The following is a 13,625-nucleotide window of genomic DNA, read 5'->3' as shown; positions in this document are numbered from 1 at the left end:
AATAATAATAATAATAATAATAATTCAAAGATTTTCCCCGTTTTTAAGGGCACCTTTTATTGTATTAGAGTAATTTTGCATTGCTTTACAGATATATCAATTACAACTACATGGACTTATCTACTGCAGATCATCTCTACAGCAGAATTGGCACAGTACATCAGGAGTATTGACAATTTTTTTTAACTTGTGACATTTCAGCTTATACAGAAGCAGGTTAAAACCTGCAGATAAGAAGTCCAAATAAAACCTCTCAATGTAACAATACTTAAGGTTTAAAACCCTCAGGTTGGGTCAGAAGGCAAATATTTTTTTTCCCCAATCGCTGTAAAAAGAACAAAAAAAAAAAAAAAAACTGCAGTGACCATTCATTAAACTTTTGACAGCCTTAATATTAAACTTCACGCCACTGTCTTGAAAAACATTAAAACCAATATCTGACTTGGTAAGAAGGAATGTATTATTCTGTGGGACAAAAAAAAAAAAAAAAAAAAGGATAAATTAAAACGCAGCCATCATTGTCCAACATTAAAACTCTCTTCAACTTTGTGTACAGACTGATATTAAGACTATTTTTTTTAAACAAATTATAAAATATTCAGAAGAATGACCAAAAAAAACATCAAAGCCCCACACTGACATTTTATGCATGTGAATTTTTACTGTATCCAACTAATTACAGTGATTGAGATGGTTAGATCCCGGTCTGTGTGCTGGGAATCAGGGGTGTGATTTGGCTTTATATCGGTCAATTCCTTTGTTTTCTGGTATATGCTTGTAAGTGCAGCCATTCTTAATGCAGCCATTTGTCCTCCAAAAATAACATTCATCAGGCTGTTTGCTGAGAATAGACAAAAAAAAAAAAAAAAAAAAAAAACACAATTACCATTAAAACATAACTATTGAATTACACAACATTATTATAAAATTACTGTCATTTATTTCACATCTTTCATTTGAGGAATAGGTCTTCAAATAAAAAAAATGTAATAAAAAAATCAATTTGCTGAAAATGTACTCATCTTCAGGCCACCCTAGATGTAGAGGAGTTTGTTGGCACAGAAGAAATTAAGCATTATCATCACCAATAGAACATTGCTCACCAATGGAGTGAATGGGTGCCATCAGAATGAGAGTCCACACAGCTGATAGAAACATCACAATAATCCACAGTGGTGTAAAGTATTTAAGTAATTGTAAAGTTACTATCTGCTTTGTGAATGTGTGTACATGAGCAGTATATATAGCATTTCCTGTTCCACTGGAATCATATGTTTTACTTGTGGATTACTGTGATGTTTTTAATCAGCTATCTGGAGACTTATTTTGATGGCACCCATTCACTGCAGAGGCGAGCAAGTGATATACTGTTAAATTTCACTCAGTAAAAATCAGTAAAGTAAAAAAAAAGGTTACAAATCTGCTCCTATAAAGAAATAAACATCTACATCTTGGATGGCCTGAGGATAAGTGCATTTTCAGCAAATTTCCATTTTGGGTGAACTATTCCTTTAAAGTTGTTCATTCTGATCATACAGCTCAAATCAAAAATCTAAACACTGTTATATCAAAAAACATGCAGAAACAACATGTTCACTCACCCATTCTTCCCTGAGGACTCTGTAGATGCATCTCTGGACACTCCAAGACGTGTGTGAATCCTATCTGGATAACGCACCACTAGAGTTGTCCCATCAATGGGATAACCCTGCAAATAACAAAAACAAACATACAGACTTATTTTTCCCTTCACTGAAAGGACAAAATTGATGCAAGATCTTAATTTCAGTGGAAACAAGGGACAAACCTCAACCACTGATATCACCTGAGAAGGGTTAGACATATTATAAGCTGCTCTTTGGTCATCTGCATATCTTACATTCCACTGAACTAAACAACAGAACAAACATACTCACATGGAAATCTTCTATGGCTTTCTCACAGTCCTCCTTCTTGGTGTAGTTAACAAATGCACAGTGTCTCATTTGTAACACTCTTACACTATGGACATGCCCAACACTGTTTCATAAAGATAAATTTATGCAACTTAAAATGTGCTCCATCACATCAATGCTGAATAAAGCATTTTATTGGTTAAAATATGTTTGCAAAACAAATAAGGTCACTTACGATCTGAATAAGTCATAAAGCTTTGGCTCTGTTATAGAAGGCACCAGATCTCCGACCCAGATGGGGAATAGCTCTCTGTTAAGGGATGAAAGACAGACAGATTCAGGAGATTTTGAGGTGAAAGGTTGTAGCACAAATGCCTGTACATGTGTATCTTACGGAGGACGATGACGAACTGGAGAAGCGGTTGGTATACTGGGTCGAGGCTGATTTTGAGGAAGAGGTCTGAGGGGAAATTTAGCTTGAGGTTGTGGGTTTTGCTTTACAGACATAAACTCACATTCTCCAGGCACTAGGACAGGGCTTAAACCTGCATAGAATGAGAGTTAGTTAAAAGCAATCTCAATGTATTACTTGTATTTGTCCCCCTCACTATTTATATACACATGCATATTTATGGAAATCAGCATGTTTCTGATGATGTTTAAGACTAGGAAGGAACAAACAAGATACGTGGAGAAAACATGCCCCTGTACATTAAAGTTAAAACATTTTACTACTGTCATGATTACAGTTACATGTGAAAATGAAAAAAAAAAAAGCGTTGATTGTAGCATCACATTTATATCTGCTCATAATGCATCAAAGATTTCTTTGTACAATTTTTTTTTTTTCTTCAGTGTTCAGCATCATAACCAATCACAAACACATCTGTTCAGTGAAACCCACCCGTAAGGTCTTCGTTCATCTTCGGAACACAATTTAAGATATTTGATGAAATCCGAGAGCTTTCTGACCCTGCATAGACAGCAATGCAACTACCACATTCAAGGTCCACAAAGGTAGTAAGAATATTGTTAATATACTCCATGTGACATCAGTGGTTCAACCTTACATTTTATGATACTATGAGAATACTTTTTGTGCACAAAAACAGAAAACAAAAAGAACGACTTCATTCAACAAGTTCTGTTGCTGTCTGTGCAGGATCAGGAAGCTCTCAGATTTCATCAAAAATATCTTTATGTTTTGTGTTCTGAAGATGAACAAAGGTCATACAGGTTTGGAATGACATGAAGGTGAGTAATTAATGATAGAATTGTCATTTTTGGGTGAACTATCCCTTCAATACATATATTGACAAAATTAAAACATTTAATGAGGGCAATTTCTATAATCACCTTACAAAGTTAAAAACACCCCAAGAACTCACTCCCAGGGGCAAATACTGCCCCTCAATGGAAAAGTTAATTTCGGTCCCTGATATATATGTTTTATCATATATATGTTTTTATCAAGTATTATCATACCTGACAGACCAGAGAGACTTTCTAAGGCTTTTTCTACAGTTCCATGAAGAATAAGGGCGTTTGAACTCTGCTCTTTAGTGAATCCCATTTCCTGTTGATGAAACAAGCATCTCTCGACATTACCATTCCGTTTTTTTTTTCTTAACAAATGAACAACATAAAACCAATATGTAGCTGCTGCCAATATTCAAGCAGCATCAGCACTAAAACAAAGTGGGATCCATTAGCTACTCTCACCACACACCATAAGCTGCATGAGCTGCACCCTCATCATCTCCTCAGCTGCGTCCTTACATGTGCTGTCCAGTTTTAACACTTCATTATATGTAAGTCTGGCTTCATAGTATCTCTGACAGAAGGAGACACAACAAGACTGTGAGAATAAAATAGGAGAAGGGCATTTGTGGATGACACTGGCAAAACACTATAGTAATACCTTCAGTCCAACAAGCGCTTTGCCTTTTCTGTAAAGACCTTTAATCCATTTGGGGTTCATAGAAAGAGCAATATCAGCATCATTTAAAGCTTTTTCATAGTGCAGCATCTTTTCATAGCAGTAAGAACGATTCCCAAATAACCTGCACCACAGACAAACAAAAAGAACATTAATGTGCAACCTTTGATCTAACTAGAAGTTATGTTGTAATTACAACTGTCAACACCTACTTATACTCTTTAGGATTGTGTTTTATAGCATCTGTAAAATATTTCACAGCCATTTCCAGGTTTCCTGACATGGCATACTGGTTACCTATAACTATAGAAGAGAAGATGGAATTAGGAAGACGTTTCATGACTAAGCCATTTTTAGAGAAAACTCCAGTCGCACCTGCCAACTCCATGCTTCTCGTAATCAAATCATTTGCACTGACAGTCTCCTCTGACTTCTCCTCCTTGATATCAGTCTACAGGAATGACAATTTAAATGTTATGTAAATAGAGTACATCACAAACTGGTTGCTTCCACAAAATGGTTCAAGAGGATTATGGTTACATAAAGATACTTCTGCAAAAATGTATACTGCTGTATAAAGGATTCAAAAGGTGTATCTTATGCTCATAAACACTCTTAAAAATAAAGGTGCTTAACCGGTTCTTCACAGAACTTCCATAGAAGAACCATTTTTGGTTCCACAAAGAACCATTCAGTCAAAGGTTCTTTAAAGAAGCATCTCTTTCTTACCTTTTTATAATTGGAAAAACCTTCTTTCGCCACAAAGAACCTTTTGTGAAACAGAAAGGTTCTTCAGATGTTCTTCATGGAACCATTTAGACAAAAAGGTTTTTCTATGGCATCGTGAAGCACCTTTATTTTTAAGAGTGAAGGCTACATTTATTTATTCAAAAACACTGTAAAACAATAATATTGTGAAATATTATTACAGTTTAAAATAAACAGCTTTCTGTTTGATTATTTTAAAATGTTATTTATTCCTGTGATAGCAAAGCTGAGTTTCCAGCATCATTATTCCGTCAGTGTCACATGATCCTTCAGAAATAAATGCTAATTTCCAAAGAAATATTTCATATTTATACTAATGTGTGTGTGTGGGGGGGTGCACTTCTTATTTAACCACTTTTCATTGTTTGATGAATAGAAATTTTCCAATCCAAATTCATTGTGTGAATGCCCTGGTTACCTTCATGCCTCTATTTGGCCGCCCAGCACAACATGCGACATATATGCTGATATATGATGTCAATAAACAGGCTAACCCACAACAAGGCAAAGTTTCATGTAAATGAGAATTGTCTGCATTGTTGACAACTGTTTTTAACATATAGGTCAGAAGTTGTAAATTATTCAGAAAAGAACAAATTCATTCTATTCAAGTTTAATTTCATAATCAGCTTGTGAAAATCTGTACTATTGCAACCTGTCTGCTTGCTGTGCACACCCGGTGTTAAACAATAACTTTGAAAAGAAAGGAAAAGGTGGTGTACAAATTCTTCACTCTTTTCTAAAACATCTCTCAAGGCAATAAGTTGGTGCCAAAATTCAGAGTTTATTGATCCAGATAACAAACCCAAGATGCTTGTAGAATATTTTACAATCTCACTTGAAACTCTCACTTTAATAAAGTTCTTAAAGGGTTAGTTCACCCAAAAAAAGACCTTCGTTCATCTTCGGAACACAAATTAAGATATTTTTGATGGAATCTGTGAGCTGTCTGACCCCGCATAGACAGCAATGCAACTGAAATGTTCCCAAGTCCAGAAACGTAGCAAGGTGATCTGTAAAATAATCCATGTAACATCAGTGCTTCATCCGCAATTATACAAAGCTATGAGAATACTTTTTGTGCTCAAAAGAAAAAGAAATAATGACTTTATTCAACAATTCGTCTCCTCAGCATCACCCTGTAAACAACACATGTTGTTCTGTGTCAGCTGCATGCACAAAAAGTATTCTCGTAGCTTCGTATAATAAACCACTGATGTTACATGGATTATTTTACCCATCTCCTTGCTAGGTTTCTGGACTTGGGAAGTAACACGAGAGTAAGTAATTAATGACAGAATTTTCATTTTTGGGTGAACTAACCCTTTAAGCAATTATCACATTGCTGGTGTTTTCCTCCTTTTTCTTTTTGGAATCTCCTCAATAGTCCCATCACCACAACTATTTCAGCAATCTTCTGGCCTGTTTTTAACTGCAGCATACTTTGTTGTCTTGACCAATAAATTATGATTTTGGCATCTGGAACTTCCTGAGTCTGACTCCCTTATTTTTTGAAAAAGAGAGAAGACTGTCTACAACAAAGCAGAGACACCTGCAGAACATTTGACCATCGCACTTTAAAAGTGTTTCAAACAATGATCTTATTGTAGGTGTTTTCCTTCTCTTCAGAAATTTCCCAGCACTCCCAAAATAGGCATTTTATTAATCTCCTAGCTTTTATCTACTGGTGGCACTCAAAATAATCATGCTTTCAGCAACATGCAATTAGACAGACTGATACATGTATAATCATTGCTATTAACTTGTTTCCTTAATAACCAGTAAATGCTCAAGGTCAGTCTTATAAGAAAGAATGCCAAGAACAATGAATCACACCTATATTCATAATTATCTCTCCACCCATAAATCTATAAAAAAAAAAAAAAAAAAGTCCTGTGTAAACAATTTTGTGGTTGAACATAACATTAGATTAGGGCTGCACGATAAATCGAAATAAAATCGTAAAATTGTGATTAGACAGAAGCTGTGATTGTCATGCGTATCTTTCAGTGAAGCACAGTTCTGTGATCAGTCGTAAATCTCCACCCGACGGCCAGAGGGCGCTCTCGCATGGAAAGTCTGAATACGCCCTGCAAAAGAAACCCAGGAAATCCCTATAGAGGGCCTGTCCCAAAATCACACCCTAAACCCTCGCAGTCTTCCTCCGAGTCCGCACTTTCGTGATGTAATGCCGCTTTGACTGCTGGGTAGAAGTCTGCTGTGAAGCTCGCCCTAGTGCGGGCTCGGCAGAAGTGCGCATCGAGAGCGCATAGCAGTCGCAAAGGGGGCACTCGTGAGCACTTTGTAGCGTTCCACGCAAGTCACGCCAAACTGCCTGAGCGCAAGAAATTGTAGCTAGATTATTAATTTTATTGCAACTTTATATTGTCCTAAAGTCTATTTCTCACCATGCACCACTTGCATAAACACCGCATCCGTAGGCAATATTATCCGTAGGGGCTGCAATTGTTGTTTCGTGGGCTATGTGACGTCAGAGTGCGGAAATGGGAATACATCGATCTAGTATGAGTTCACGGGTGGGAAGTCACGGGTTTGACTGCCGTTCCCATGAACTTTCACGGAAAGAAGGTTGGAAAAACACGGTTTACGGGTTGCCTGGAACGAGGTCCGCTAGACCGAAAGTGCACAAGAAGGATGCTTCTCAAACAGAAGGCTGCATATCTCAGCTGGCACGTCATCAAACATTGCTGAAGACCATCTCAATTGGAAGGATCCTTGGAAGGCAGCCTTCGTTTTACATCCTTCATTTAGCTGAATTTGAAGAATGAATGGGATGTATCCTCCACAATCTTCAATCACCCACAATCTTTTTTACCCATTCCATTTCATGAAAATAAACTGACGAAAAACAAGACAGCAGAGCTTGTCTGAATTTTTTTATGATGTATAGATGTTATCTTTTTTGTGTGTGTAAATTATTTACTAAACGCTAAAACTGCTAATAATTTAAGCCACGGGGAGACTAGACAACTGTGATTCATTGTATTGCATTAATAGAAAGCAAAATAATATACATATTTGTAATAAAAAGTACTTTACCAAAACAAACTTTTATTCGTGTTTTTGTGCCTTGACGGTGAGGGCGGGAACATATGTGATGTAGCCACGCACACGCACTTACTAGACTGTCTCATTCTAGCATTAAATGTTGAGGAGGAGTCTAGCCCACAAGCCTCTGAAAGACTGAACTAGGAAGGACGCAGCCTCGGTAGGATGAAGCCTTCCGTTTGAGAAGCACCCGAAGTGTTCAATTTGGAACAGGACCTCCGAGACAGAACACATTTAGGCCACACCCACACAGTGGCAATCCAACCCTCTCCATTTATTTTGTATTGCGGGAAGCTGTCTCCTTTTCATTTCTGACTTATAACAAAAAACAGAACAATGCCTAAATGCTTCTATGTGACAAGGTGTACAGTAAACAAGCTAAAAAACACAGAATTAAGTTTTTAGAAGCTACCAAACCATAAAAGCCAGCCTTAAAGGAGACAAAAGTGCATGAAGCATCAGCAGAAATAATAGGTAAATTGTGGTAAATTGTGGTATCCTGACACTCAGTATGATTTAGTACAAGTAATATTTAGTTTCTCAATATAGCTCCTCCCTTCAGGTTCACATAGGGTAGTGAAATAATCCTTTGACATGGCTAAAAATAATGAATGTTTCCTGTCACCGATGACGATTATGTTTCTCTCCAGTGGGCGTAGTTCTCAAAGTAATATGACACGTTGCGCTCTACTTTTGTGTTCTTAAACACTCGTTTTTTTGTTTTAACAGCTTATAAAAACGTAGTTCTGGGTTTTTGCCTTGTTTACTGTACACATTGTCACATAGCAGCTTTAAGGCATTGCTCTGTTTTTTTGTTATCGGAAATGACAAGAAGGCAGCTTCTCACAATAGAAAGTCAATGGAGAGCGTTGGATTGTTTCCTCCCCACCCTGTGTGGGCGTGGCCTAAATGTGCTCCGTCTCTGTATCAATCACAACAATGTATATTACAGATGATTAAGCATATAAATCGTCAGTTTGTTGTTTTACACACATGCACACAGACATTATTTTATACACGACAGTCTTGAGATGCATAAGAAATCTTTAGACACGTAACACAAACCATAATCCGTAACAACAAAAGACAATACTGCAACCTTTTCTGAGCATTTTTGCCTCTAGCTAGCACTGTGACGTTATCGTGATGTTGGCACAAAAAGGGTCTATAAACAGAAGATTGAAATGCTTTCATTGATTCAATGTGACTAATAAACGCACGACTACTGGTTTATCAGAGCTATTTTTGTTATAATTTTTATTATAATAAAGTACATCTATAATGCAATGCTAACCGACATAGCCTTTATCACTGCTTAGAATACTATGAAATATGTTGCATGCCTTATTCTCACAGAAAGATTTATTTCAAACACTCAGCTGATATTATGAAGTGAGTTTGGAGTAAAAACTTAATTAAATGTGGTATTTTCACATGCTTTCAGATGGAGCAGCATTTATTACACAGAGCCGTAGTTCACTGAGAAGCTACACAAACAGCTGTCATTATTGTGAATGATTTCATAATCGTATGATTATATCATCTGTGATTTTTTTTTTTGCATAGCTTGTCAGAGAGCTATGGCTCTGTGTAGTAAATGCTGCTCCATCTGAAAGCAGGTGATGGAGATTTAGTACTAATCACAGAACCGGCTTTACTGACAAGGTCTGCATGACAGTCTCATTCGATTAATTGTGCAGCCCTGCTATTAGACATACTGTCTAACATAATGGATTACAGATTTATGAGTTGTTCCATTACAAGTTAAAAATTTTATTTCCACTAGGATGTAAGCAGTGTAGTTATTATATATTCACCCATTTGTCACCAAAGCTTATCTGAATTAGCTATAGATAATGAAATATTACACAACACTGAATCACCAGGTATAACACCTGATTTCTGGACACGCAGTGTCTCATATGAGGAAAGTAATGGGTCTCTCTACCAACCTGTTTTCGTGGCGGAGTGCTGTCTTTCTGCTCAGAGCCACGTTGTTTTCTTAAGTTTGCTTGAGCATGTTTCTTGTCAGGTTTAGGTTTTTGTTCCAGTTGGCGTTTGGCGATAGCAGCTGCGTTTGACACAAAGCAGCTATTCATGTCAAGCTCCTAAGACACAGAATAAAGCACTGCCATGAAAATCAGCATCTTCCACTCAATGAACCGCTCTTAATCTATAAAACAGCTCACTTCTGGTTTCATAGTTGAGTCTTCCTCGCTATCGTCTCCACTGTCTTCACTACTGCTATCACTGCTCTGCACAGGTGCTGAGGCGCATTGAGGACCAGGAGGCACAGATGAACCATTTTTGTTTTTAATTTTATTTTCATTTTTATCAGCATGTTTAGTCTTTTCTGGTACAGGGTCAACTTGAACTAAATCAAAGAAAGAAACAAAATACACTTAGACTCCACCAAGATCGAATAAAGTGATTTCAGTGAATTTCAGGTTTGATGCGTCAAACTACATAATTTTACAAACAATAACTTTTTTCCTCACCGGTTTATTTTTTTCTTTATCTGCATTCTCCTTTTCTAATTTTTCCAGCCGACGTCTCTCCTTCTGTCTCTATTGTAGTTCAGAAAAATACAGCTTAACAAAATATTCACACTTAGCCTACGTTTTTCAGATAAAAATAGTTTTTTTATTTATGCCCTCACCATCTTTTTCTGTTTTTTCTTCTCTGCCTTTTTCTTAAGTTTTTCTTCTTCATCCATTAGCTCTTTTGCATTTCTTTCTGCTTCCTAAAATAAAACAAAGTTAAGTAATTTTTTTTAAAATCTTATAAAACAAAATAATGATTGAATCACAGGTGTTTGACACAAACCTCAGCTGTTATGTGTCTGGATGGTTTTGGCAGACTTCTTTCAAGGAAGTTGCGAGAAAAGCCACAGTATCGGTTGTTTGTACGGATGGCATACCTATCGTCATCATCATCATCATCATCATAATAATAATCCTCATCAGATGAACCTTCATACCCTGTAAAGTGAGCTGCAAACCGGTCCAATTCTGGAACTTTAATACAAAAACAATTTGCCTAAATACCACAAAAACTTAGACGGTAAATATTATATTGTGATCCGGTTATTATCTTTTACCTTGAAGGAGTAGTTCACCCAAAAATGAAAATTTGCTGAAAATCTACTCACCCTCAGTTAATCAAAGACGTAGACGTGTTTACTTTATCATAACAGATTTGGAGGAAATTTTCCATTACATCACTTGCTCACCAACTGTTGCTCTGCAGTGAATGGGTGCCACCAGAATGAGAGTCCAAACAACTGATAAAAACATCACAGTAATCCACCTGACTCCAGTCAATCAGGTAATATCTTGTAGACACAAAAGCTGCATGTTTGAAAGAAACAAATCAGTCGAGTCTATAATCCATAATAAATCTATCCCCCCGTTGTCCTCTTGTTGTAGAATATCTTTTTTCAAAAATCTCAAGTCAAGGAGCTCTATATGCCAAAATCTGACTTTATTGGTCAAGACAACAACGCGGAGATGCCTGCAGAACCTCTAACAATCTTAAACGCAGCTCCTCTCTTATACAGTTCATAACCAATGACCTCATTTGCAAGTGTTCTTCTGCTTTTCTATTTTGGCTCATCCCCAATCTCTCACCACAAGCATTTCCCTATTCTGTTGATTTCATTTTTAATGGTAGTACACATCTTTAAAAATCTGTGGGTTTTTTTATGGTTAAATTACACTTAAAGGTTCCTTAATAGACAATTCAAAAATAATTATGTAGACGTAATGTCCATGTATACGCTCACATCAAAATCCAGCAACATATTTGTCTAAAACAAATTGTAAACAAATAGTTTTTGCTTGTAAACAGTGCTTGATCTGTGCATATTTCTCCCCAAATTCAGAAGAGATTACTTTTTCATTGGAGAAAGCAATACTATGGGTAGAGGACTCTTTTTCAGCCGGAAGCAACGGTTTGAAGTTAAAAATGTCTTGATGGATTTATTACAAACAAACAACTTTTCACTTCACAAGACATTAATTAATGGACTAGTGTTGTGTGCATTACTTGAGAATTCAAACAGCTGATCACATCATCAGATTCTGATGGCACCCATTCACTGCAGAGAATCCAACTGTGAGCAAGCATTAACTAAATCTGTTCTGAAGAAACAAATTTTTAGTTTTGGGTTAACTATTCCTTTAAAATTAAGAATTATAAGAACTTTATTAATAACATAGAAACTCCAGTATCCAAAGAAAATAAGTTCACAAATCATGCAGCCTGTTAAGACTTTAATATTTCAGTCTTTTGCTGAATCAAACAGAGTTCAAGTTCACGTAAAGCTGGAGAGCATTAGAACAAGCACAATATAAGGAGTAGCTTTAAATTATACCAACTATAAATTATTCCAAACCTGCTCTACAACATATTTTAAGTGACCACTGATGATTACTGGGGCGTGTGCCAGTAAGATGAAAGATGTCTTACCAAACCCATAACCAAAACTTAAGGCATCTAAAAAGCCGTGGTTTGCAGGTCTATCATTTATAAAATCGACCATTGTCTCCTAAAAAAAAACAGCACAGAAAATAGTAGTTACAGACTTAAACCTACACACACAACAGATACAACAAAAATACTGCTGATTCATATCTTATAATTGAATTTAGAGAAACGTAATGACATACGTGAGTCCGCATGAGGCGCTCGTTTTCACGCAGCCGGAAGTATTCTGAGAGTCAATGGAAAAACATATTTTAAAGTTTGAACACGCCTTGCACAGACAGACAGAGACTCACAAATAGTGAATTGTGTGTTATAATCCTGCATATGTCATCAAAGCATAACTGATCTTTCGTATACTACTGAAGGTAGTTCGTAATAAAAAAAAACATAAATGAACAGATTACATATAACGTTACTAGATTCACGAGACAGCATGAATATAACAAGCAATGGCTAATTCTTTCACCATTTTCAAGCACGTGTTGTTAAACGACACGTCTTCTCTATCGTTTTTAGAGCTACATGTGTTTGGCGAGCAGGCGAAGTTTTGGTAACGTTAGACGTCATAAAAAAAAGAAGAGCAATATCTTACCTGGGCCTATGGTGTTCTTTCTTGACATTTTAGCGATTATATTTATATCTATATGAAACTAAGTAATTCTATATTATAATATATTTAAGTAACTTCCAAATGGTTTAACATTCCTTCCAAACGTAGTGTTTTCTCGAGATTCTCCTCCACCTTTGCACACAGTGCGCGCTCACACGCATGCGCATATATGCGTAGAACGCTCAAAGTGCACCACGTGGTGCGAGAGAAATATCTTTACATCGAATTAAAAAAGACGCGTGCGTTTATATCGTACTGTGAAAAATATTCGTTTGTCTGTCAAATCTAACACAGGCTATGTACTTTAATGTAGACACTTTTCCCGTTCTGGGTTTATTTTCGCATGTTAATTATATGGCTTACTGATAAACAATTGATGGGAATTATTAAAATTAAAAAAAGAATAGGCAAGATAGGTATAGTTCAATAGTTATAGTAGTAAGCCTTAAGAAAATGTAAAAAAATAATAATAATTGAATAATAAAATAGTTAACTAATGGTAAGTTTATAATGTAAACATGGTTGTTAAAGCGTTTAAGGTAATTTGGGCCTTTTAAATATTAGCTTTAAAGCACTCATTCATAATGTTTGTTTCATCAAATGACATAAATCCAGTGCAGCTTGAACCATTAGATTACTTTAGATCCTGGTTATGTCGAGAAACAACAAGGGGGAAAAATACTCTGCAGCAATGTATTGGATCCTGGATTCATCACAGCCTTCATAAAATATATTAATTATACTTCTGCATGATTATTGATCAAGTTATTAATCCGTATTCAACCTCGTAGATTATTAGTTGATTGAATAAAATTATTATTTACCATACACCAGTGAGTAGACATTGAAAATGTAT

At 36.2% G+C, this 13,625-nt stretch overlaps 1 protein-coding gene across 1 annotated transcript; it reads right to left on the bottom strand.

Moving 5' to 3' along the window:
- Positions 1 to 23: 23 nt before the first annotated feature.
- LOC109065612 lies at positions 24 to 12,938 on the bottom strand. The gene is made up of 18 exons (XM_042736571.1): positions 12,752 to 12,938; positions 12,342 to 12,385; positions 12,142 to 12,220; positions 10,498 to 10,688; positions 10,331 to 10,414; positions 10,170 to 10,238; positions 9,861 to 10,046; positions 9,624 to 9,779; positions 4,210 to 4,285; positions 4,047 to 4,137; positions 3,817 to 3,958; positions 3,625 to 3,729; positions 3,381 to 3,471; positions 2,290 to 2,440; positions 2,131 to 2,205; positions 1,917 to 2,019; positions 1,602 to 1,708; positions 24 to 841 (listed from the first exon to the last, which is right to left on the bottom strand). Exons 1-18 carry the CDS (start codon positions 12,777 to 12,779, stop codon positions 721 to 723), a joined length of 1,899 nt encoding a protein of 632 aa, XP_042592505.1. The 5' UTR covers positions 12,780 to 12,938; the 3' UTR covers positions 24 to 720.
- Between the last annotated feature and the right edge of the window lie 687 nt (positions 12,939 to 13,625).

This window comes from Cyprinus carpio, chromosome B13 (assembly GCF_018340385.1).
Source record: "Cyprinus carpio isolate SPL01 chromosome B13, ASM1834038v1, whole genome shotgun sequence".
Lineage (NCBI taxonomy): Eukaryota > Metazoa > Chordata > Actinopteri > Cypriniformes > Cyprinidae > Cyprinus > Cyprinus carpio.
The sequence above is the reverse complement of the archived record's forward strand: the minus strand, read 5'-3'. Positions and strand labels throughout refer to the sequence as shown.